The 23,191-nt window shown below is 37.3% G+C and overlaps 1 protein-coding gene across 2 annotated transcripts; it reads left to right on the top strand.

Moving 5' to 3' along the window:
* The first annotated feature begins 2,308 nt into the window (after positions 1–2,308).
* Positions 2,309–22,727, top strand: usp53b (ubiquitin specific peptidase 53b). 2 transcript variants are annotated; one of them, XM_042395581.1, is made up of 17 exons: positions 2,309–2,745; positions 5,019–5,215; positions 5,486–5,646; positions 6,129–6,221; positions 6,316–6,450; positions 7,178–7,291; positions 7,556–7,638; positions 8,584–8,689; positions 10,067–10,213; positions 10,522–10,671; positions 10,773–10,941; positions 15,144–15,266; positions 15,416–16,142; positions 18,344–18,405; positions 20,079–20,157; positions 20,275–21,104; positions 21,251–22,727. In XM_042395581.1, the coding sequence occupies exons 2-17, from the start codon at positions 5,122–5,124 to the stop codon at positions 21,325–21,327; spliced, it is 3,150 nt and encodes a 1,049-aa protein (XP_042251515.1). In that variant the 5' UTR covers positions 2,309–2,745; positions 5,019–5,121; the 3' UTR covers positions 21,328–22,727. The 2 variants fall into 2 exon arrangements, with proteins under 2 accessions (XP_042251515.1, XP_042251523.1); XM_042395589.1 differs by lacking the exons at positions 2,309–2,745; positions 5,019–5,215; positions 5,486–5,646; positions 6,129–6,221; positions 6,316–6,450 and having other exon boundaries at positions 7,199–7,291; positions 8,565–8,689.
* Positions 22,728–23,191: the final 464 nt, after the last annotated feature.

The raw sequence follows: 23,191 nt of genomic DNA, 5'->3' as shown, positions 1-23,191 counted from the left end.
GTTTTACAAATATAAAACTACCATGGATCAAAAATCCATAACAGAAAGAGTCATAATTGACCTTGTTTGCAGTTCTTGGTGTCCTGTCAACAGTTTTCAGATGTCTCTTTTACAGTCATGTCTATTGGGAAAATGCTTTTTGGGCCGCAGGAGGATTTCTTGCTGCAATACTGCAAGTGGCCACTGGGAAAAATTGGCTCCAAGGCTGAGCCAACTCCTATAATACATCCATGGTCCTGACATTAACAAACAGATGTGAAATCATGCAACACTAACACTACAACACAGACACCTCCAAGCCAGCTTGATTTAATTATTAATGGAAGTGGCTATGCAGCCTGTGTGCGTGCGAGCGTGCATAACCCCGGGTTAACCCCGTGTCAAGGATAGTATCTGATACTAACATCAACATGTAAATATTGTTCATACAGAATACAGAAGATGTAAGTCACTTTTCTTCAGGGGTCTACATTACTACACACATGGGAAACTGGACAAGGAGGAAACATACGATAAAAAAAATGTTGAGTTCGACAGCTCATTCAAAAGGAACTCAACTGTGGAAGAGAGACATCTAATTCTTTCCAAACTTTATATAAATAATACCAGGAAGTCTTCATGTGTCTCTGGGGAGGTTTCAGTGCTATCACTGGAGCGGAGCAAACTGTAGTGCACTGGACAAATCCCTGTAAAGTCCTTCAGAAAAGAACAGAGAAAAGCAATAGTTAGTTAGTTAGTTAGTCCTGCACATACATGTGCTCAGCCCACAGGGACTTAAAATACACTCAAATATAATTGCAGTGGTGGAACATTAGTCAAACATATACAAGAACAAGACTTACATTACATTGCAAACAAAAAACTTTCATCTGTACCAAGTTCTACATATTAAATCAGCCACACAAAAAGTTTCCTTCCTGAAACACATCTCAAGTTTCTTATAATCATTCATCCAGAAAAATACTCATCAGACATTGATGACATTTTACTAAAAAGTGTAACTCTTAAATCATCATATACATTAATAAATAAACATAATAAACATAAAATGGACTTTGTCTTCAGTCTCACCTAAATCACACAGCAAACAAAGTCTTTCCTCTTCAGGCAGAGCAGTAAACCTGCCTGTTTCTATAGTTCATGGTAATGTACCTGAACATAACTGTGCACACAGAGATCATTGACTTTTGGATAAATTCTGCTTCACATAAGGCTCCACACTGCAGTTGTTTTTCACCAGACAATAGCTATATACCATAAACACATGTTCATCCCAGACTGTACATAGTCTATACATTTCTATTTGTTTACTTAAATATATAGTGATGAATATATATACAACTTCCTGTAGTCAACCTCAGTATATAATTGAGATTGTTTTCTCAATAATAGTGAGCTAACAAGTGCTTGATTAATATTCCTGAACAGATTTCACTCTTGGTCTCAAAATCAGTGAAGACCAATCAATGTAGCAACTCATGATGAGGATTTTACACTATTTTTCACAGGCTGGCCCACATACTGTAGACACACACACACACACACACACACACACACATAGAGAGAGTACTGTCAATAATCTACTAGTGCCCACTGATAAACTGTATTTAAGCAAAGAGAAGCAGCAACTGATGAACGATATGACGATGATAAACATTATGTTAGGTCCACTGCGCCATCATGTCATGTTATTATTTATTTTATTTTTTTTGCTTATTTTGACATTTCTTTTTTAAATTTATGTATAAAAGAACTGGAAGAGAGATTGCGTGCCATTTCTGCAGACTCTGGCTTGCATGCACCGTCAGCTCCTTTTAGTCGTCCTGTCTACACTTAAAACCTGCTCAGCTCTGCAGGCTTTCCCCTGCCAGGCCCTCCATCTGCCCCAATTTTGTGAAATCTATGTCCTGTTTACAGCAGCACCGGGATCACAAAGAGAAAAATATTAGATTTATAATTGTTATTAAATAAATGTACCTTTCCAGTGTTTGAAAATGCTTTTTTATTTGGGTATCACACGATAAGAGAGGGGGAAAAAAGCATAAAACCTCTTTATCCAGTGTGGCTCGTGATAACAAACGGGGCATATTTACACATTTGATATTTCCCTAAATATAAAACAATATTCTGTTCTCTTACTTGACATTTAAGTGAGAGCTTTTAGAAAGAACAGGCAGGGTTTAGTCCCCACAGTGCTGCATGATTATGAAACCAGTGCAGTCATGTGATGTCTTCTCTCATCATCATCATCATCATGAAGTTGGAAGTCTGACCTTCCGCCAGCACACAGTTTGCCATGCAGGGATTGAAGATTGCAATACAGCAGCAGTGCACTTGAGGCTACACTAGGGGCGGAGTTTGACCCCTCAAGTCTCAAAACATCACTAATCCGCGTCGGACATTCTGACACAGGCCATCACCGGCCCCGTTTGTACACAGAAAAGGGACGAATTTCCACCGAAATAACACTGTCCCGGAGCGGCTGTGTGTGTCTGTGTGTGTCTGTGTGTAAGTGGCATCAAACAGAGGCTCGGGCTGCAGCCTGTGTGCGTGTCGGAGGGATTGGCAATGTTGCACTATGACAGATAGTGCGTTACACGCGTCTGGTCGTATCTGCAGTCGTTTCTAGCCAGTTTTATATTCGCAGGATTCGGCGAGAAGTCGTGGGGGATTTGCGCGTTGACAGCTGGACCGCCCTGCGCCTTCATTGGAGGCGAGCAGTCAAGTCTCCGCGCTTCCTTTAAGGTGAGTCTGCAGAGCGCTTGTTTTTTTCTCTCCGAGCCTTGAATGCAAGTTGCGGCATATTTCTGCTACAGTAGCTGACCGGGCGCTGTTCCCAGATACACAGTTCACCGTGGAGCCGCTGGCAGCATGTCTCCTGCTGTGGGAGCGCGCTAGACGGAGCTTTGGGTTGTTGTTTTTTTTTAACGCAGAAAAACGCAGGATGGTCATTAAAAAAAAACACGTTCAGTATTTAGATTTATGTCTTCTTTATGAATCCTACAGCAAAGATGGGCGCTTATGTCAGACCGTATAGGCCTATAATGGCATCACATGGTGTCAAGAGAGGTTGGTGCAGAAACACATGTGGGCATTGACACCTAATGTTGGCTTAAAATATGATTTTACATAAAGAAACAATATTTCCAAAAATTGTGGTTGTGTGACCAAAAATAGTGATTTTGATAAGAAATGAAAGGCTAGTAATCAGTCATCTTTTCACCATAATCATAGACATTCACACATTATAATATAAAACATAGCTACTATATGTCTGTACAAGTATGATCGCGTTGGACTATTTTATCTTGCCTATTTATCATATAATGATCTAAAATATTGATTTTAATACTTGTTTACTGCAGTATTTTAAAAAACAACTAATGTAAACAAATCAGTATAGCAACAGATCAAGATCAAAACTTTGATTTAGCTGTGTTAAACTTTGTATTAAAGCACCTGCATCCTGTTTTTTTTTTACATCTGGATGAGCCCTTTGTTTAATTTTACAAAAGCTTAAAATGTAATTTAATGGAATTTCAAATAGGACTTCATGTTGATGTGAGCACCATCATGCAGCATAATGGCAATTAATCATATCCATAAGAAAATACAATGTTCTAGATCAAACCTCACATTTGACACTGCTGTTCATCAGATCACAGGACTGGCACACTATTGATACCCTACATGTAAATACTGAACTGAAGAAGTACTTTGCACAGTATTACAAAAGACTTTGAAACCCGTAAGTCCGATTGGAAGAATTTAAACTTGAACTTTTTAGAGATATCAGTGATTGTTTCTGATGCAGTTTGCTTGTGTGTGACCTGCTGTGTTTTGTTGTGTCTTATTTCTTCTACTTCACTTAGGTTTCTCTTTCAAAAGAGATCTTGATCTCAATTAGATTACCTGATTAAATAAATGTTATAATAATAATAATGATAAAAAGCCAAACTGATTCACTGTAAATTTGAATTTGAGCAAAACAGGACCATTTTAGGTTTTATATAATTAATAATGATTAAAATGTATACAGTATCTTTTTTATTGTATTTTTTTGTCATCATTATTCTGTTATACTATGCCTGTATTTTTAATATTTTTTTTCTGAAAACAGTAGCAGCAACAATACAAAAGAATCCAGTAGTGGTGAAGCAATTACAAGCAATGATCTCAGCTATTAGTTAATTAGTTGATCAACACAAAATGAATCACTATTTTGATAATCTGTTAACTTTTTGAGTATTTTTTTAAGAACTGATGCTAAAATTCTCTGGTTCCAGCTTCTTAACTGTGAACATTTTCTGCTTCCTTTAGTCCTCTACGACAGTAAACTGAATATCTTCTTGTGGACTGTTGGTCAGGACAAAACCAGACATTTTAGGTTACATCTTGGGCTTTGAGAATCATTGATTGACATTTTTCACCATTTTCTGGCATTTTATAGATCAAACTGGTAATCGATTAAGCCAGAAGGTGATCAACAGATTAATCAATAATGAAAATAATTGCTAATTTCAGCAGTACAATACAGCATACAAATAACAATAGAATATCTGTAACTCTCGAGTTTCATCACGATGGAATTATGGTTTCACATTCAAAGATAGTGAGGGTTTGTCTTTTTTTCAAAATGATTATAAACAGATAAATGTTGTTTTGTTCCTGCTTCAGCAACAGATTGACGGGTTATGAAGGCTGCAAATCATAGAAGTGACACTGACTCATAGTTCAGGTCTTTAAGCCTATTTTTCTGAGCTGTACAGATGACAGACAGTGTTTACATTCACGGTGTCAGAATAACTTAAATGAGCTTTAATCTTGTATATTCAGCATTTATTTTCAGAAGTGTGTGTTTTCATGTCACACTTTTTGTGTTAATTAATGTTAGGATGCAGGAATTGGCTACAGCACTCCTTTTTAAGCATTACTTCTGTGGTTATTCTGCTATTGAGCTTATAGCTGCACTGTTGTGTCGGTACATTTATGGTTTACTTCTTCCTCTCTTCTCCCAGATTTTGTCCACTTGCCATTCAATGTCTAGTAGCACATGTCTGAGGCTGCCCTGTGGCTGATCCTGACAATGCTTTCAACCAACCGCTCTGGAGGTGCGTGGGGATGAAATGGATGGAGCCCATGGCCAGACCACCGCACCAGCTCCCACCTCCCAGCATGTCCAGCTGCAGCAAGTCTCCCCCCAGTTCTGGAGAAGGTAGATGATATTATTTATCTGGCATCGGACCAAATCACTCATTTGGATTAGTGATATAATGAAAATTGGGTCCAAAACGAACTGAAAGGGCCTCTATAGTGCCATGAAAAAATAATCACTACACTTTCCTTAAATGAGAATGCAGTGAAACATCATATTATATGATATAATGTACCTTTTTACGGTGACACATTGAATGTAAATGGCTTTAAACGACCTTCAGTAAAATATGAAACAGAGGACACATGTTAAAAGATTTTTTTTCATCAGCTGCAGGCTCTAACTCCATGGCATGGGTGAAGATGTTCAAAAAACCTGGAGGAGGCCTGAAGAAATCTTACCAGCCTGGCAGCATGTTGTCTCTAGCTCTCACCAAAGGCCTGCTGAATGAGCCTGGGCAGAACAGCTGCTTCCTAAACAGTGCTGTCCAGGTGAGAACCATTTTCTATCAGCTCTTAATGACTGAAAAACAGATACTTTACTCCACTGAAAGAATTACAAAACTGTCTCAGTGCTTAAAAAAACATTCTTTTAACACTTCCACAGACTTGCCATCTGCCAAAAATCTGTTGTGTTTTAGCTCTTGTTTGGTTTCCTGAACAACTTCTTACTTGGTAGTTAGATTTTTATTTTTCACTAGTAGTGTTTCAGCGGTTTGTGTGACCTGGACATGGTTGTGTTTGGGTGGGTTAGTGAGAGCCGTCGGGACTCCGCCATATGGACCAAACCACAAATAATGAGCTGAAAGTGACTAAAAGCTGAGAAAAACTGCAGAGTTGGGTGTTCATTCTCAGTGGGATTGGCAGTACTAGATGAATTAATTCGAATGAATTGTAATATAAAAAAAATATTGTCTATAAGATCACTTTCATGTCAGCACTGTGATAAATATGCTGTCGTTAAATGTTTATAGGTGCTTTGGCAGCTGGACATTTTCAGGAGAAGTTTGAGGCAGCTCTCAGGTCACTTTTGTCTCGGTGATGCCTGCATTTTCTGTGCATTAAAGGTAAAATTGGTCACGAATTATATATAATTAATAATCTGGTAATACAATAGTAATTTGGTTCGGTCATTAACTGCTGATTATTTTTCTTTTTCAGAGTATATTCAGCCAGTTTCAGCAGAGCAGAGAGCGTGTGCTCCCCTCCGACAGCCTGCGTAACGCCCTCGCTGAAACTTTTAAAGATGAGCAACGCTTCCAACTGGGCCTGATGGATGATGCTGCTGAGTGCTTTGTACGTTGACACTGCGCCTTTGGTTTTGGCTTTTTAATCAGAATTAATATTTAGTGGAAGACCTCCCCACAGTAAATGTGATTTAAAATAATGTCATGGTGCTTCCTCCTCTGTGACACTTAATGGCTATAAAGAGAAGCAGAGGACACTGACAAACTGTTTCGGCTCTGTGTCATCAGCAGTTATATCTACTGTGTGTGAAGGTGCATTTTGGTCTCTTGCCTTTTAGCATATGAAAACCCTGTTAGAACTGTGAATCAGATTTAATTGAGTTTGTCTGTTTTCATTACTGGCTGTTTCTCTGTGCACTAGACCATCAAAAAAATACTTGTTCACAGCTGTTCATGTTGTGTCCACTAGTCAATAGGAAAAAAAAAAGTGTGAATCCCAGTAAAATCACAAGCTATGAGTGCAGAATATTTAAAAATGTATTATCTGCAGCAAGTTTTAATCCTTTGTAATTCTGCTAATCGTTTTAATGCAAGTGCTACTCAGCGGCAGCTTTGTCGTCACAAATAATTTTTTCATTAGCGAAAAAAGATGTGAATTTTTTACATGTTTTACGTACATGTGAGTACGATTACTTCACAGTCAGTGAGCAAACACAGAGAAGCTGAATTTAAAGGTTATACTGTGTACTGTAATCCTTCATTTGCTTTGCACTCTGCTGTGTTGTTGCATATATTCAATGTTTGCATTGTATCTGCTATTATTTCTCACATATTAGGAGAACATCTTGGAGCGAATTCATTTGCACATAGTTTCAGACGCTGCAACTGATGCTTGTTCATCCAAATCCTGCATCACCCATCAGAAGTTTGCGATGATGCTTTATGAGCAGGTAACTAATCATCTCAATACATTCACTCACATTCTAGCTGCTAAATGTTATTGAAAAGCAACACAGTATTGTACTAAGATATGTATTAATGTTAAGCACATGAAATAGTAATAAATAAAAAGATATGAATAATAATAACAATAAAGAAAGACTCCCACAGCTGCTATAACTAAATGTAAGAGTAAATGAATATGCACGTCCCATTTATTAAAACTGTAAATCTGTAAAATAAAGTTAACTTTTTTCTTTCTTTTTTTTCTGAAGTTTGTGTGTCGTTGTTGCGGTGCATCTTCAGACCCCCACCCATTCACAGAATTCGTACATTATGTGTCAACCACTGCTTTATGGTGAGTACTTGATTTACTGCCATGGCTTTAAAAATGGGCTACAAAAATCAGGCCAGAGTACTAATCCTGATTTAAATGTCAAAGTATTAAATAAGGTTACTAAAAATGATTTGAATTTTAAGCATCTCAGATCAATTTACAAATTCTTTCCTGTCATTCAACAGCTGTAGCTAAAGGCTCAAAGTAAATGTGAGTGTTTTCCCTGTTACTGTAGTCTTACATTTGTATGTTTGTAGTCAGAAACGTGACTCTGAGAAGGAATCTGATGGATATATTAATGCACAAAAACTTATCAATGACATTTGTATTTGAGGTGAAGTTTGGTATGACCATCAGTCGCTTGTCTTGCTCGATTTTTCGATGCTTCCTGATTTATTCAGCTCAACAAAAAACACCTACAAAACAACCTGATAATTATCAGTGGATTTTAACTCTTGACTAAGGTTGGACTGAAGATGCCATACAATTATTTGGTCAAAATAAGGAGTAAATAAAAAAAATCTAAAAAATTGAATTTAATTGTGTGTTTGCATTCACTGGTATCAAAACTGTTAGTGGAGGATTGTTTACAGGAACACTTTTATTAATTCTTATTGTAATTCTAAATTTTCAAAGGAATTAAATTGGATAGAGACAAGATAATGTGAAATATTAAATCTTATACTGCTAAATATTAAATAATAATTATTCAATTGGATTATTCTAATTAATTGAGGAATTATACATTGCAATACATGATTTAATATAACCAAATATACAGTAAAGCCCAATTACAATCTGTTTATATTGACTACTAGAACACAGTTCTTGTCTTGGCATGTAGTACATTAAATATATAGAAGTTGTGGTGATGGAATGTGTTCACTGAGTGTGCTAATGTGTCTTGACTTTTTCAATAAAATGCCAACCATCTACTATCCATACAGTCTCTGTGTTTATGCACAGCCAACAGGTTGATCGCATGTTGGGGAAGAACGAGCGGCTCAGGTCAGATATGTTCGGAGAATTGCTGCAGGCAGCAAACAACACAGGTGACCTCCGAAGCTGCCCGGTATGTGATTTAATGTCATTCTTCATTTTAATGGTGATTATTTCCTTACAAAGTGGTGGCCCAATACCTTTCCCTGTCTTTTTTTCCAAAAACATCTGTCTAAATTCAACCAGATGATTCATTACAGGCATCTATTAATGAATAATTTAACCATTCAGCTGAACAGTTATCATGGTACTGTAAAATGGACACAAAAATGATTCTTGCAACTATGCAGAGTACACTCCGTGCTTTCTGCCGTGACACTGCACTTGAAGCGGCCGGAAGGAGATGGTGCCAGACTAGTGTTAGGATATAAATAGCAATAAGGGCTTATCCAGTGTTTTTCTCTCATCTGTATTTGCTGCTGTCTTCCTCTTCAGTATGCATCAGTTTGGTGAAGCTGAGTCCTCTGTTCCCTCAACAAATTATTCTTCCAGAAAATTCCAAGCTGCAGTACTGATTTAATGACACTGTGATGTGCAGATGATACATGCTCTCCGACTCTTTTTTTATCTTCGTTATGGCATTTTGAAGTGTTAAGTCAGAGGTTTTATTTTAGTTTTGACGAGGTGTGTGTGAGGGAAAGAGAATGAGGGAGAGCAAGATAAAGCCACAACCATAAGAAATACTCTGAAATTTGGGGGAAATTTGTCATTTATTTATTACTGAGACTTAAAAGATCAGTTTCACAGTTATCTCAGTGTTTTTGGTAGTGAGACTGGTCCACTGGGGGATTAGCCTACCTAAGCAGGAAGACTTTAGGCAGAGGGACAGTTAGCCACTGCCAAAAGCGAAAAAAATACACCTTCCAACAACTCTATTATTCTGTTATTTACAAATTTTATCTTGTTCGGGAACAAACTTATCACAAATACATCAAAGAATCTTATGGGTTTTGATCAGAGTTATGAAACTGCAAAAAGCCGACAACTTCCACTTACAGTATGAGAGATTTAGCGTGAATTTAACAAGCTGTTGTTTGTCAAGACATAAATAGAAACAGCAGGTAAGCTAACTGCTCATTGAAATGTCTCATTTTTTTATTTCCAGATATCAGCTTTGGAAGTATTAAATTGTTGGCTTGCGGTTTGCCCGTGCTTCCAGCCATTGTGCTAAACTATGCAAAATACTGTCAACTACCTCTGTCTCAAACATATATTAAAATAATATTGAAATCATCATCAATCATCAATTAATTATCTCTCTGTAAGACAGCAAATAAGAATGTTTCCCAAAAAAGTACATATCTTTAAAAGAAAATGGTGCCCCTGTGCTTCTTGTAATATTAAATTGCAAACTACATACTGTATATTTTTTGCCTTATTGAGAACTTTTTTCTTGTGTTTACATATTTATTAATATGGGCCTACATGTATTTTTATTCATATTTTGCAGAGCGACTGTGGTCAGAGTATCAAGATCCGTCGTGTGCTCATGAACTGCCCAGAGATTGTCACTATTGGATTTGTGTGGGATGCCGAGCAGTCTGATCTTACGGACGATGTCATCAGGTCACTTGGCCCACGTTTGAACCTGTGTGGGGTAAGAGCTGACTTGACAGTGGTATCATCATCTGCATCATCTTATGTGACACTTTCTATGGAGTGAATGAACATTTGTGCTGTTAATAATCACTCATGTACTCTTGAAAAAGAACAGCTATCACAGTTCTTAGCTATTTTCTGACTTTTGTCTTTAATACACTATGAAGGTCAGAGTGATGTAATCTTTCATAAAAAAATCAACAGGCTATCCAAAAAAACACACATAGATTTTATTCTTATAGGATTTAGCATCTGCCAAAGAGCAATATGTGGAGATCAAACTTGTCTCAATTTGCTCTCTTTCAGCTTTTTAACCGAGTCACTGATGAAAATGCCAAACGGAGTGAGCTGCATCTGGTGGGGATGATCTGTTTTTCGAGTAAACATTACTCAGCCTTTGCCTATCACACCAAATCTTCAAAATGGATGTTTTTTGACGATGCTACTGTAAAGGAGGTTAGGACCTCTGCTATTAATCTGCTTTATCCCCCTTCCAAAAGTCTGCTACCTGTTACTGCATGTTACACACTCTTATATCACTCTTTTCATTTTCACAGATTGGATCCAAATGGAAAGATGTTGCCTCTAAATGTATCAGGGGACATTTCCAACCACTTCTTTTGTTTTATACCAATCCTGAGGGAACTCCGGTGTCTAATGAAGATGCACCAAGACAAACCACTATGTGTCCCCGGTACAAAGCCCAAGTAAATGGTGACGTGACAGGTAAGACAAGTTGTAACCCTAAACATGTAACTCCTCATGGACATTCAAGATATTTAGACATTTTTTAAAAATAAATATAACATAGAAGGTGTAATAACGCACTCAAAATATAGATGTTGAGACCAAATATAGAGAAACATTGGACTTTGCCTCCAGCTCATCCAGTATTACATCAGGACACCTTCAATAAATTACTGCTTACTACTGTAAACACAAACCTAGACATGCATGCACAGACCACAGTCAGTCGCCAAAAAGAATTAAGTAAATTATTTTCTTATATTTGTTGAAAGTTTTGCATGCATAACATGACAACACCTGCAAGCACAATCAAAGAAGTCAATGAGTCGGTTAGTTGAATTAGAGCTGACTAACAGTTTTTGTCATTATCAATTAATCTGCTTAATTTTGATTTTGATTCATTTTTGTGATTAATCGTTTAGTCTTTAAAATGTCAAAATGTAATGAAAAAATTTCCCAAAACCCAAGAGGACATCTTCAGTTGTCTTGTTTTGTCGGACCAACAGTCCAGACCTCAAAGATAATCAGTTTCTAATGATATCAAACTAAGAAAAGCAGCAAATACTCACATTTGAGAAGTTGGTTTTGCTTGAAAAATCACATAAACTGTTAGTCGATTATTAAAGGTGCAATATGTAAGAATTGGCGAATTCATGCTCCAAACTCCAAACCAATTGGAGGCAGCATATCATATCACCGTTACTTTACACTACATTAGCACTGAATCAATAGGGCATTATCAGTACTCTGCTAGCTAGCAGATTGGTAAGTAGGACTTTGACTAAGTATGATAAGAATATCAACTTAGTGCTAATGTTGAGCTAACGTTTGCTTGAATAAATATAACCTAAAAAACAAAGTGCAACTTCTTCATCCTCACATGTTTGACTGAGGGCAGGCTGGACGCAACAGTGACTCACTATTGCCTCTCAAGGTACAAGCGGTATTATGAGTCAGGACAGGCCAGGGCTAGCTGGTTAGCATGCTAACTTCAGTAGATATCGCCACAGCACAATAGATAGATGTCTTTGACATAATGTCAAAACTGTTATTTCTTCACATTCTGTTGAACATTTTTTAAGTTTGTTATTATTCATAAGCACATGTGTTGAAGAGGATTATTAGCATGGCTATTTGCCTGCTATCAAAATTTATTTATTATTATTAATTTATTTATTTTTGAGGCAAAGTGCTTTCTTAATGAAGACTTTGTGTCAATCTTTCAATCGAGAACTTTGGAATAAATATTATCTTACTACTCTAGTAGTAGAAAAGCTGCATCCTCCAGCTGTTCAGAAAAAAAAGTGATCACCCAGCATGGACTTTATAAACCAACAGTAAAGTAAATCCCACCAGCACCATAACTGAATCATAATAATAGTGTGGTCCAGATTACCCAACTGAATACTAAATAATAATATTATTATACATGCATGCATAATATTTGTGTGTTCCTGCAAAGCTATTATGAATTCATAATTGAATGTATGTTTCATGTATACTTTAATAATATCTTAATCTTTGTAGTATCTTAAGTGAATTAAGTATACTTAGTTAAGTATTTAAAAACTAGCCCAAGTTTAAGTTTTCTAAAAATAGAGAGCAGACTTTGATATTTCCTCACTGTAACACAGATGATGATGTGAAAAGCATGAGAGTTAGTGTAGTGATACTCACATCACATGCAGGTGCAAGGCTACTGGAAATCAATTTAGATGAAACAGCTTCACACTGATTCCAAACCACAAATTTATTAAAATGGACAACAAAACATATCATTCTATACATATCTATATACAGTAGGTCTGAGTTTTTCCGATAACAGATGTTCGTTGCTGCTAGAAAGTCATCATGAAAATTGTGATGATCCTTTTTTGATGTGTCAGGGAAATGAAATGAAACAGCAACATAGTGATATTAAGCAGTAACAATTAATAAGACGCCATGATAGGGATCTGAATGAAGAACAATTTCAATTCGTCTAATAATTTAATTTCGAAAAAATCTCTTTTAGCATCTGAGCATTTTTTTCTGAAAGTATCGTTGATTGACATTAAACATAAAGCAGTGCCATTACCTTTGACAACAATGATTTCACTCCACAAATTACAGTTATGGTTTGCATTGGGATTGAGAGAGAGAGTGCTGTTAAACCGCAGGCAGAAAGATTGCCCTGCCCTGTGTGCTGGCTTGAACTTGACATGAGGATGATGCCTCTGTTGCACGCAGATTACCACCCACGCCTCCCTCCCTAATCCCTGCTCCTGTGGCCAAGCGCACCCATGCTCCTGCTGTACAGTTCTCACTCCTCCCCTAGACATTTCCGTTGTTTGCCTCCATCAATTTATCTGCTTGGTTTTTTGGCAATGCGGCCTCGCCGATTTAGATGGATTGTTTTGCTTTAGTGTGGTGTCCAGACACTTTGACTGGCATGGGACTGGAGATTTGTGTTTGTGAAAATAAGTGTAAGTAATTGATTTTTTGTTTTTGTCTCAAGAGTCAAATATAGGTTTAGTTTTTTTTAATATTCTATGTATTTTCTGCATTATTTACTGTTATGATCTTTCTAAAATTAGATTTTATTGAAGTTTACTGATGTAGACAGATTATTTAAGTAATACTGATTTACCCTGCAGTACGTAGTGGTAGGAGCTTTTTACTGTCTCATGTCTACATGACAACTCTGACTAACTAGGACAGCTTCCTTGCAGTGTCATACTTGCATTACTAAGCCTGTGAGTCTCTTGATAACTTCATCATGAAGTGTGTTTTGCTTAATTAGTCAGCAGTTGTGTTAAGTGTACTTTAATCAAATCTAGTATCCTTTTTCAGTTGAACCACTCAAATGTCAGCATTAGGCTACATGAACAAATCTGAAAATCCATAATACTACAGCTTACTCACTGCTTACTCACCGCTGTTGTAACATCCAGCAGCCGTGCAGATGCACAGAGTGTTATGCCTTTATTTGTTTGAGCATTTCACTCATCTGTTTCCTATTTATAGTGTTGTACTGTTGTTTTACTCAAGATCTTTAAAATATTAAGCATCTTTTTTTAAGTACTGTACTCACTAACAGAAGAAAATCAAATATAAAGAAGGAAACATTTCGGTAGAAAGTGGTTTAACATGCAGAAAGGAGTTTTTGTCTTTGTCCATTTATTATAGCAGCATGTTTTTGTTAAACATGTTTTATTAGCAGTTTCTTTTAGAAGAACAAAAAAACTGAAAAAGTTGCAGCTGTGCTGATTTGGGGGCAGATGTTTAGGGCAGCTGTGGCTCAGGAGGTAGAGCAGGTCGCCCACTAAGTGTTGGTGGTTCAATCTCCGACTCCTCCTGTCAGCATGTCGAAGTGTCCTTGAGCAAGACACTGAACCCCAAATTGCTCCTGATGGCTGTGCCAGCACCCTGCTTGGTAGCTTGCTGCCATCTGTGGGTAAATGAGCAGCAGAAACATTGTAAATCGCTTTGGATAAAAGCACCAAGTAAATGCAGCCATTTACCATTTTGCCATTTCTGTTTGCAGTTCACATCATTGCTGTTTGTCATATAGGCCTACTCACTACAGAGGGAAATAAACACATCACAGGGCTGGCAACAGTGGTAGCAGTAGTGTATTTTTAACAAGGTTAATGATGCAGTGGCATTTTTGTTTTTCTATCGCCCGTTCTGCAGCAAAAGAAAGGTGGAATTGCATTGCAAAAGCAACTATTGTGTGCTGCACTGAAATTTGTAATGAATAAACAGGAAAGAGCAAGTAATGACCTGTTTGAGTATCTGAAGCTCAATATCAGTAGTACCAGTGCACAACAGTGAAAATTCATTTCCCAGCAGAAGATGCACAAGATGCAGAGCGACACTCTTAAAACTTCTAGTAACAACATATGAAAGAATTGCATGTTTTAATGCATTATTATTAATTATTAATTATTAATAGTCACTGATATGCACATCTCATGTCACACACTGATTGGTTTTTAAAGTCCTATGATACATTATGCAGATAAAGGGAATTTAGATCCAACTAAAAATTATTTACTGTTTGCTTCACTGATATCAACAGCACTCAGAAAAGGTTACTTAACAGCTAAAAAAAATCACAATTTAAAAAACATCAAGTACAATTTTCTGAATTGTAGAGGAGTCACTCATCTGCCATTTCAATTTCTTTTTTTCCTCAGTGAAAAATCCCCTTGGCAGTCCAAACAAATTTCAAGAACCTTTCACGGAGAGTTTGCAGAGACCAGGTGAAACATCAAAAAAGGACAGAGGGCATCGAAGGACTGACCCATCCCAACACAAAGGTAGAGCATTGTGTCTGCATCATACTGTAGGTTTGAGGGGAACATTAAAAACAAAGACATACAAATGCAAGCCAGTGTAGGTAACTATTGTCCTGCAGAACAAGATTGAAATAGTCACTCTACAAATGATCCATGTCCACTTTCTTTAGAGATGGCACATGCAAGATCTTCATCTCCTCCAGAGAATGGACCGAGGCATCCTGCAGACCAAAAATGTAAAAGCCATCCACGTTCTGAGAAGTCAACAAACCATTCAAGCAGAGGATCTCAGGAGCCACGTGGACAGTCTCTCACCACGCAGGGTGGTGGGCATAGCAAGAAAAACAACACGTCCCCGAGTCGTTATGATCAGGATAGCTGCCAAGAGCAATGGGAAAAAGGTGGGAGCGGAGGAAGCCGCAATAAATCCAAGTCCACTTGGAGACCCATTCGGGAGGTGTTAAATGTGGACAGTGTGCTGAATGAACTGGAGCAACGCCGTCAACAGCAACATGACAGCCCCCGGCGCAGCAAGCCTTCATCCCAGGAAAGGGTGCACGCAGAGCAAAGTCGAGACCGCGAGCGTGAATGTGTACGCAACAGAGAAGATCGGAAGCAGAAGTGTTTAATGACAATTTATGAGGACGACCAGCGGCATGAGACTGAGAGCCACAGCTCTGTAGAGTCAGAGAGCAGGGCCAACCAACAGAGGGGCAGCAGACTTAAAGGTGGCCCCAAGACGCTGCTGCGTAGTGATACCTGGACCATTCAGAGGACAGAGTCGGGCTATGAGAGCAGTGACCGACTCAGCAGTGGCTCCACCAATCCCGACTCACCTGGCGTTGATGGCTTTGTTGTTAAAGACCAGAGATCAACACCAGAGGCACAGTTGCAAAGGTAAGAAACAACTGCACTCTTGTATGAAGACAAACTGAGGTTTCAAATTCAAGAAGTGTAAAAACTACGAGATAAAGGGGACATATCATGCACATTTCTTGGTCTATATTTATATTCTGCTGCTCTACTTGACTATCTTTGCTTGATTTACAGTTCAAAAACTCCTTATTTAACTTACACCGGCCCTTTATGCAGCTCCTCAGTTCAGCTCTTGTCTCTTTAAGGCTCCCCTCTCAATGAGCCCACTCTTTTCTGATTGATTAGCTTCCAGTAGCTGCGTTTCAGCCAACTTGCGGCAGTTCTGGAGGCTATGTCAACAAACAGTAGTAGTAGGCTTTCACTTCTTTTTCTTGTTCTTTAAGCAAAATGGAAGCTTCTCAAATACATCCATACACGTTTGAGCCCAAATCTGATCCAAAACATGTGAGTAGACAACATGAACAACCCATGTACCAACCTTAGCAAGAATCTTAGCAAGAAAGGCTACAGAGCTGACAGCTGTTTGTGGGCATGCACAAACAATCTGACATTTTACATTATACATTTTACATATACTGTATGTTCACCTCAAGTTTTGAACCTTTGACTATGTTTAATATAGACATCTGACATTATAACAGAAAAAATAACAGAAAATTACGAACAGCATGATACGCTCCCTTTAAATAAATCACAATTAATTATAGCTGTATGTAGTGAATTGTTTTAAAACTCAAGCACTGCAACAGCCAGTTTTTAACAGGCTAATTCCATTGACATTAAGTAAGAGCTGTTTTCCTATAACTCATTAATTCATGGAGAAATCGGTCCAGTTGTGGACAGTTAATTGAGGATCTTAAATACTTTCCTATAAATAACTTTTCTTATTTAGTAATTACTCATTGGGCCACCACATGGAAACAATCAGACTGCTTTTACACAATTGAGGGGATTTTATTAACAATGTCCACCGACAGACCACATGCTTTTCATTTATTTCTCGGTACATTTTCTTACATACTGAGTCCGTTCTTGCAGTGTTGCACCAGTTTGCTATTCTGAGCTTCATGTCTGCTGCATAGCTACAATGTATGCATCATCACTCAGAAATACCTTTGATTTGCCTGGAAACAAAGATAAACTTAGCTTGAAAAAGGACACATGGCTCGTTCTGAGAAATTACAATTCAGATATTCAGTATATATAATATCAAATGTTGAAACAAACCTCAACTGCATATGGTTTTATTAGATTCCTAAAGCCTTATCAAAGAAAACATTTCTCCTTGTTTGCTACTGTGAACTGAATCTAAAATTTGTAAGAATAGATTTTTATGAAAACACTGCATGTTCACTAAACTGTCTAATTAGATCATATATTAAAGTAGTTAAAAAGGTAAATTGAAACATTTAACTACAAAAGAGTTCCTCAAATGTGCTGAACATTAATAATTAATGTCATATGAAAGTATTACTTGGTAATTAACTTTACTAATCTATGTTTATCAGAAGAAAATGCACTTTAGGGGTCTGTTAATAGAAAGGGTACCAGGAACTACTGTTGATATTGAGGTCTCCACTTATTTGTATACTTTTTCGTCATGTCATATCCCCCTAAAGTGTGTATGTTGCACAATCAGGTATCGAATTTAAAAGTTCAATGGAAGTCTTCCTCTAGTGCTATGCATGGGAATTTAAGGACATTATGTTTGCAAAATATGTAAAATTGTTAGTTGTTATCTTTGAAATGATATAGCCTAATTTAATTTCATCAGTAGCTTCTTGCCATAAAATTTAAAAAACTGAATCTTTTGTTGAGTAAAGTTCATTTACAGTGAGAAGTTACAGTGTACAGTACCAAGAGTTTGGACACACCTTCCCATATACTCGAATGAGAAAGTGTGTCCAAACTTTTGATTGTTACTGTATGTGGTTTGTAGATAAGGCCTTTTAAAACAACAACAGCAAAGTCAATTCTATAAAATATCTCAGTGTTCAGTACTGCATGTGGGTTAAACTCAGAAAATCACATTTTTGGGATCTTAGAATCCAGATGGACCTGAGCAGACAGTAAATTTGGAAAGGTATTTGTTTGAGTCATTCTGCCAGTTCTGTGTGTTTTGTCTGTCTTACACAAAATATTTCACTGTGTATTTGTTTGTTTGTTTGTTCATGTGCAGATTCGTTTTAACATGCTGAGAATAATTTTACTTTTGTTTTCAGCCTGCTGCACCAAAAGGGAGGCGATGTAAAATCAAGTATAATGTCCTCACCTTCACACAATGGTAAGTTCCAAGATTTAAAGGGCCTCCTCAGGTTTTCCTGGCACAGTAAAAGTCTTAATAAATGCAATATGTGGAATAACAACAACCAAAAGGTCTAGTGTCTATCAGTGATGTTTGATTAAATTCAAATAGGTCTAGTAAATTAACAGTTATCTTATAGTAGCCTAACATTGTGTGTTTTTTTATGTAGCGCTTTAAAAACACAAAACCTTTTAATGTTTAAAAAAACGTGAAACAGAAAAAAAATAAGTAAAGGAGAGAATCAAAAACAAGATTTAACAAAAACATGATGTAGAACATAAGAGAACTTGTCACTGCATACGCTCAACTACATCTAATCTGCAATATGAATTTAGTCTTCCAGTAGTTATCATACATGAATATAAAATAGAAGTACAAATTTTCAGTAAATATTTATACACATTAACTACACGTACACACTGGGGTGTTTGAAAAGTTGCTTTCAGTGCTAAATTGGAGCATTTTTGCATGTCCTACTTAATTTCAGGAAGACAGGTTATTACTTTTTGCTCTATATATGTAGTTCTTTCTTTCACATTTTTCTCTCTTTTTCTTTATTTCATATTACATTTCATGTTACAAAACAGATAAGGTGTGATCCGCTTCTCATACTGATAATGTGAGAGTAATTAAACATTGATGAATGTCTGGGTTGATTTCTGAGCTTGGACTGGCTTCTTTAACCTCTTCACCCGGTCAGCCCTGCACAGGCATTAATCTGATGATAATCCCACAAAGCTCATTGAGATAGCACAGCTGGGCATGACTGCTGGCATTGTCATAAATATCTTTCTGTTTCATGCAGTGCTCTGAGTGTGCTGCACTTGATACTTTATCGAGGCTATGAGCATCTAGAGCCAATGTTTCCAACCAACAGCTAACGCTTTTATCCTTGCACGGACCTCTCCAGGGCAACAGCAACGAAAAAAATAACACATCTATTTTTAAAGGGAAGGAATTCAGCACCACGCTCCCTCTCGCTGCGCTGGTGTATGAGTGAGCGTGCAGAGTGGTTCATCCAGCTGTGATATAGTCTAGTGAGATTAACACTCTGCTGCTGCCACCTTGTGTTTGAAGAGGACAACAGGTTCATAGTCAGACTTGTACTGTAGGCTATGTTGATCATGTTGTGTGTGCTTCATTTCTACTTTTGATTAACTTTGCTTTAATTATTGTATGCAAGAAGAAGATTAAGGGAAAGTGAAAAAGTATCTGACATTAATATCTGAATTCCCAGAAAAATCAGTCTGAATTATGAGACTAAAATCTCAAATATTTCTGACTTTATTCTCAGGATTCTGAATTTAATCATAAAATTCTGAGAAAAAATTGTTAATCTCTGCATTCCAGTCTTTTTCTTCATGAAGCTCTAATGCTTTTTCTCTTATTGTTTTTTAAATGATGAATATCTTCACATTCGTTAATATTCTTAGAGATTTCTATTTTCAAACAGAGTTCAGAAGATTTGTATCTTCTAATTATGTTGTGATCAGCTTACCTGTTGTGCAAAATAGGAGTGATGCACATTTGCTCTGCATAATTTAAATCAAGAGAGTATTAAATCAATTACAGTTACAGTATGTAATGTTATTACATTTTCATATTTTTTATTGTGTCTTTGTCTTTGATCACCTGTATTTCATATCTTATAGGTAAACATCAACCCAAACCTCAGGGAAAGAACTACGAACAAGTTTCACATTCACATCTTAAGTGCAGTCCAAGTTCAAGGTAGTGCCCTTTATCATAAATTATTTATAACTTGTTCTAATATGCACATGTAAGGACTTGTAAATTGGATGTCTATAATATTTAATAATTATTCTCTACAACACTTATCTCTTGTAGACGGAAATCAAAGTACACTTCTAGTACCTCCAGAAAGGCAGTATCTTCAGAGAGGGACTCCGCTGGTTCAGATAACAGGCAGAGTGAGCAGCAGGAGCTGACAAACTGTAGAGGGCAAACTGGAGAAAGTACAGCCCTGCGGCACATTACAAAAACCAGCAGCTCAGAATGGAACAGCTCCGACGATCTTGCTCTCTCGGAACCCGAGGACAGAGACGGCACTTACCGCTCCTGCAACAACGAGGCCGTCACCTCCGATTCCCAGTGTCCTCATATCACTCTGCCATACCACCCTCCCAGCAATGTGACTGCAGAACCTCTCCAACTGAACAATCAGCGTCAGATTGGCACGACAGGGTCGCCTCACCTCCGACCTGCCCAGCGGGTCTCTCCTCACCCGGGTGAAACAAGTCATGCTGTGTTTCGCCCAAGGATGCTTCAAGAACCCTTCCAATCCAGTCCCCGTCTTTCAACTGCATCCTACGTAAGTCCACACAGGAAGCCTGACATGTCAGGCCTCCGAACCTTCTCAGATGCAAGCTCCAAGTCGGGCTCTGACCCGGAGAGGAGTACCCCTTCATCATGTGAAAGTGAGGAAAGACTGACTGGGTGCAGAATTGAACAAGCTCAAGAGGTTTCTCTGACAACGTACTTCAATGTGGATAACTGTATGACGGAAACATACCGTCTCAAGTACCACAACCAGAGGCCTCTTGTCCTCTCGGCCACGGTGCCACGGACAGCAGTTGCGACTGAGCGCAGAGATACCAGCCACACACTCACCACAGACACACACTCACAAGATGTGCCAAAAGCCAGACCTGAAACAAGTAAGCCCCTCTAGATACGATTAAAGACCTGAAAGTTATCGGAAAAGGACAAAATGACAATGTCCAGTTTTCTTTGTTGGTGTGTCACTGTACAGAGTAGTTTCATAAAACAAGATTGTTCTTCTGTTTTTTTTTTTTCTTTACAGGCCATAATAGCAATAAACCCACAGCAAAATGGAACCCAGTGACAGCCAAAGGACTGGATGAACGTGGTTTTTTATGAGTGTTACTTGGTAAGTTCTGTTTACACAGATGGACAGAGGTCAATAGAGAACTAACTGGATGCCAAAGAGTTTACAGAATGGAAAACTGAAGCCTGACACCTCCAAATTGAGTGGAATTTATTTATGCAAGCTTGTCACATAAGTAAAACCTATTTTGAAATGTTGTTACGTATTGTTTGATGGATTATCAACTATCACATATACCGTCTTCCACTGTCCACTGTGTTTGAACCAAAATCTGGGCTGTTTTAAAGTTTGCACAAAAGGTTTTTGAGTCTTCTTTTACTCACCTGATGTTAAGTTTAAATGGTTATTTTTTTATTTGTGCTACAGTTCTGCAGAAATGCTGCAGAATTGAAGATATACCTATATTTTAAAGATAAGGCGTGAGAGATTGTGCTGAGCCTCAGTATACTGTGCTTGGCAATTATACAAAGAGGAAGGAATGAATTGTGTTGACAAATCACAGCATGTTTGATAGTACTTAATGGGAATATGATGTCATTCTACACAACAATATAAAACTTTGAGACTGAAGGTTTGCATCATCAACATCAGGTTAAATATATCTTATTTGTTTGCACCTGTCAACAGAGGATACACTTGTTTAAGATTAGAAACATTTTTAATTCATATCTGGGCAGCTCACCAACTTTATATTGAGGGTTTCCGGGTCACCAGACACAGATATTGCAACATTTACATTAGGTTACTGATTTGTTTCAGCCGTTATCATATATCAGTTATTTTATAACATTTATATGTTAATGAGTGACTGAGGGCTGTCAGCCTGTTTGGCTGTAAAAAGCTGTTGACAAAGATTATTGTCAATTTGTAAAATTCAGAAGTAGATTTCATGCCATTACTCATAAATATGTACATATCTTGGAGAGACACAGTTTCTCATAAATGTAATTTTGCATGACTGTGGTCTACAAATTATAACATTTGTTGACTACAGCGATCTATAGATGGGGCAGCCCTCAGGTTATTCAGTAGGTCGCTATATATGATCATGCAACCTTGTGTGTTTTACCTTCGATTGTGCTGGTTCTTGTAATCCTGTTTTGTAATTCACACTGATGTCAAATCATATTTTTTCAGTCTTCCTCTTCAAGTAGACAGATTTAAACAGGTCTGTATGTGCAGGTATTTTCAAAACGATGCCAATTAAGTTAATACGCCTATCTGACATTATAATTAACCATACAACACAACACATAACGATTACTCTTGTTCATTAGAATAATGTTCTGAAACCTGCATGTGGCCTTTTTTTACGAAGTCTTACCAGCTGGGTGTACAGCATAAGCATGAGCATGAAAATACCAGACTGTGAGTCCAGCAAACATAAATTCTATTGGGTTTTATTTAAATGTAATAAAATTAATTCATTAAATTTGTCATTTCAATTGATTTGAAAACATTTTAACACCTGAATGTTGTTCTCTTTTCTTGTTTATGCAAGGACACACTTTTGGTTATGCATCAGTTGTAAATATGAAAGTATAATGCAAACAATGCTCTGCAAAACAACAGACTGTCCAAGACATACTATGCATTCATTAAAAATCACTTTAAGATTACTTTAAAAGCTTTTTAAAGCTTTGTATTCAACATCCAACATTCCCGAGAACACATAGATATCAGAGTTTTTCAATTTTTAAAAAATGAGTACTGTACTAATTTGTTTGTGCTCACTAGATTGCCAAGTCTTTTCCTAAACATCCAGCCATTAAATATATTATTTTTTCAGTCGCTTACATTTTTTCTATCCACAATAACCTTTATCCAGGTATTACTCAACTATTCTCACTGCACATATTTAGTCACTAAATTTGCTGTTTGTGCGTGTTGTGTTTG

Source organism: Thunnus maccoyii, chromosome 2 (genome assembly GCF_910596095.1).
Source record: "Thunnus maccoyii chromosome 2, fThuMac1.1, whole genome shotgun sequence".
Taxonomy (NCBI): domain Eukaryota; kingdom Metazoa; phylum Chordata; class Actinopteri; order Scombriformes; family Scombridae; genus Thunnus; species Thunnus maccoyii.
This window is presented reverse-complemented; position numbering and strand designations above follow the sequence as displayed.

Excerpts from the sequence above, each read along its gene's own strand:
- usp53b (XM_042395581.1), top strand. The coding sequence starts at position 5,122 with ATGAAATGGATGGAGCCCATGGCCAGACCACCGCACCAGCTCCCACCT. Across the intron at positions 15,267-15,415 it reads TGACCCATCCCAACACAAAG|AGATGGCACATGCAAGATCT; the intron begins GTAGAGCATTGT and ends CACTTTCTTTAG. Across the intron at positions 20,158-20,274 it reads AAGTGCAGTCCAAGTTCAAG|ACGGAAATCAAAGTACACTT; the intron begins GTAGTGCCCTTT and ends TATCTCTTGTAG.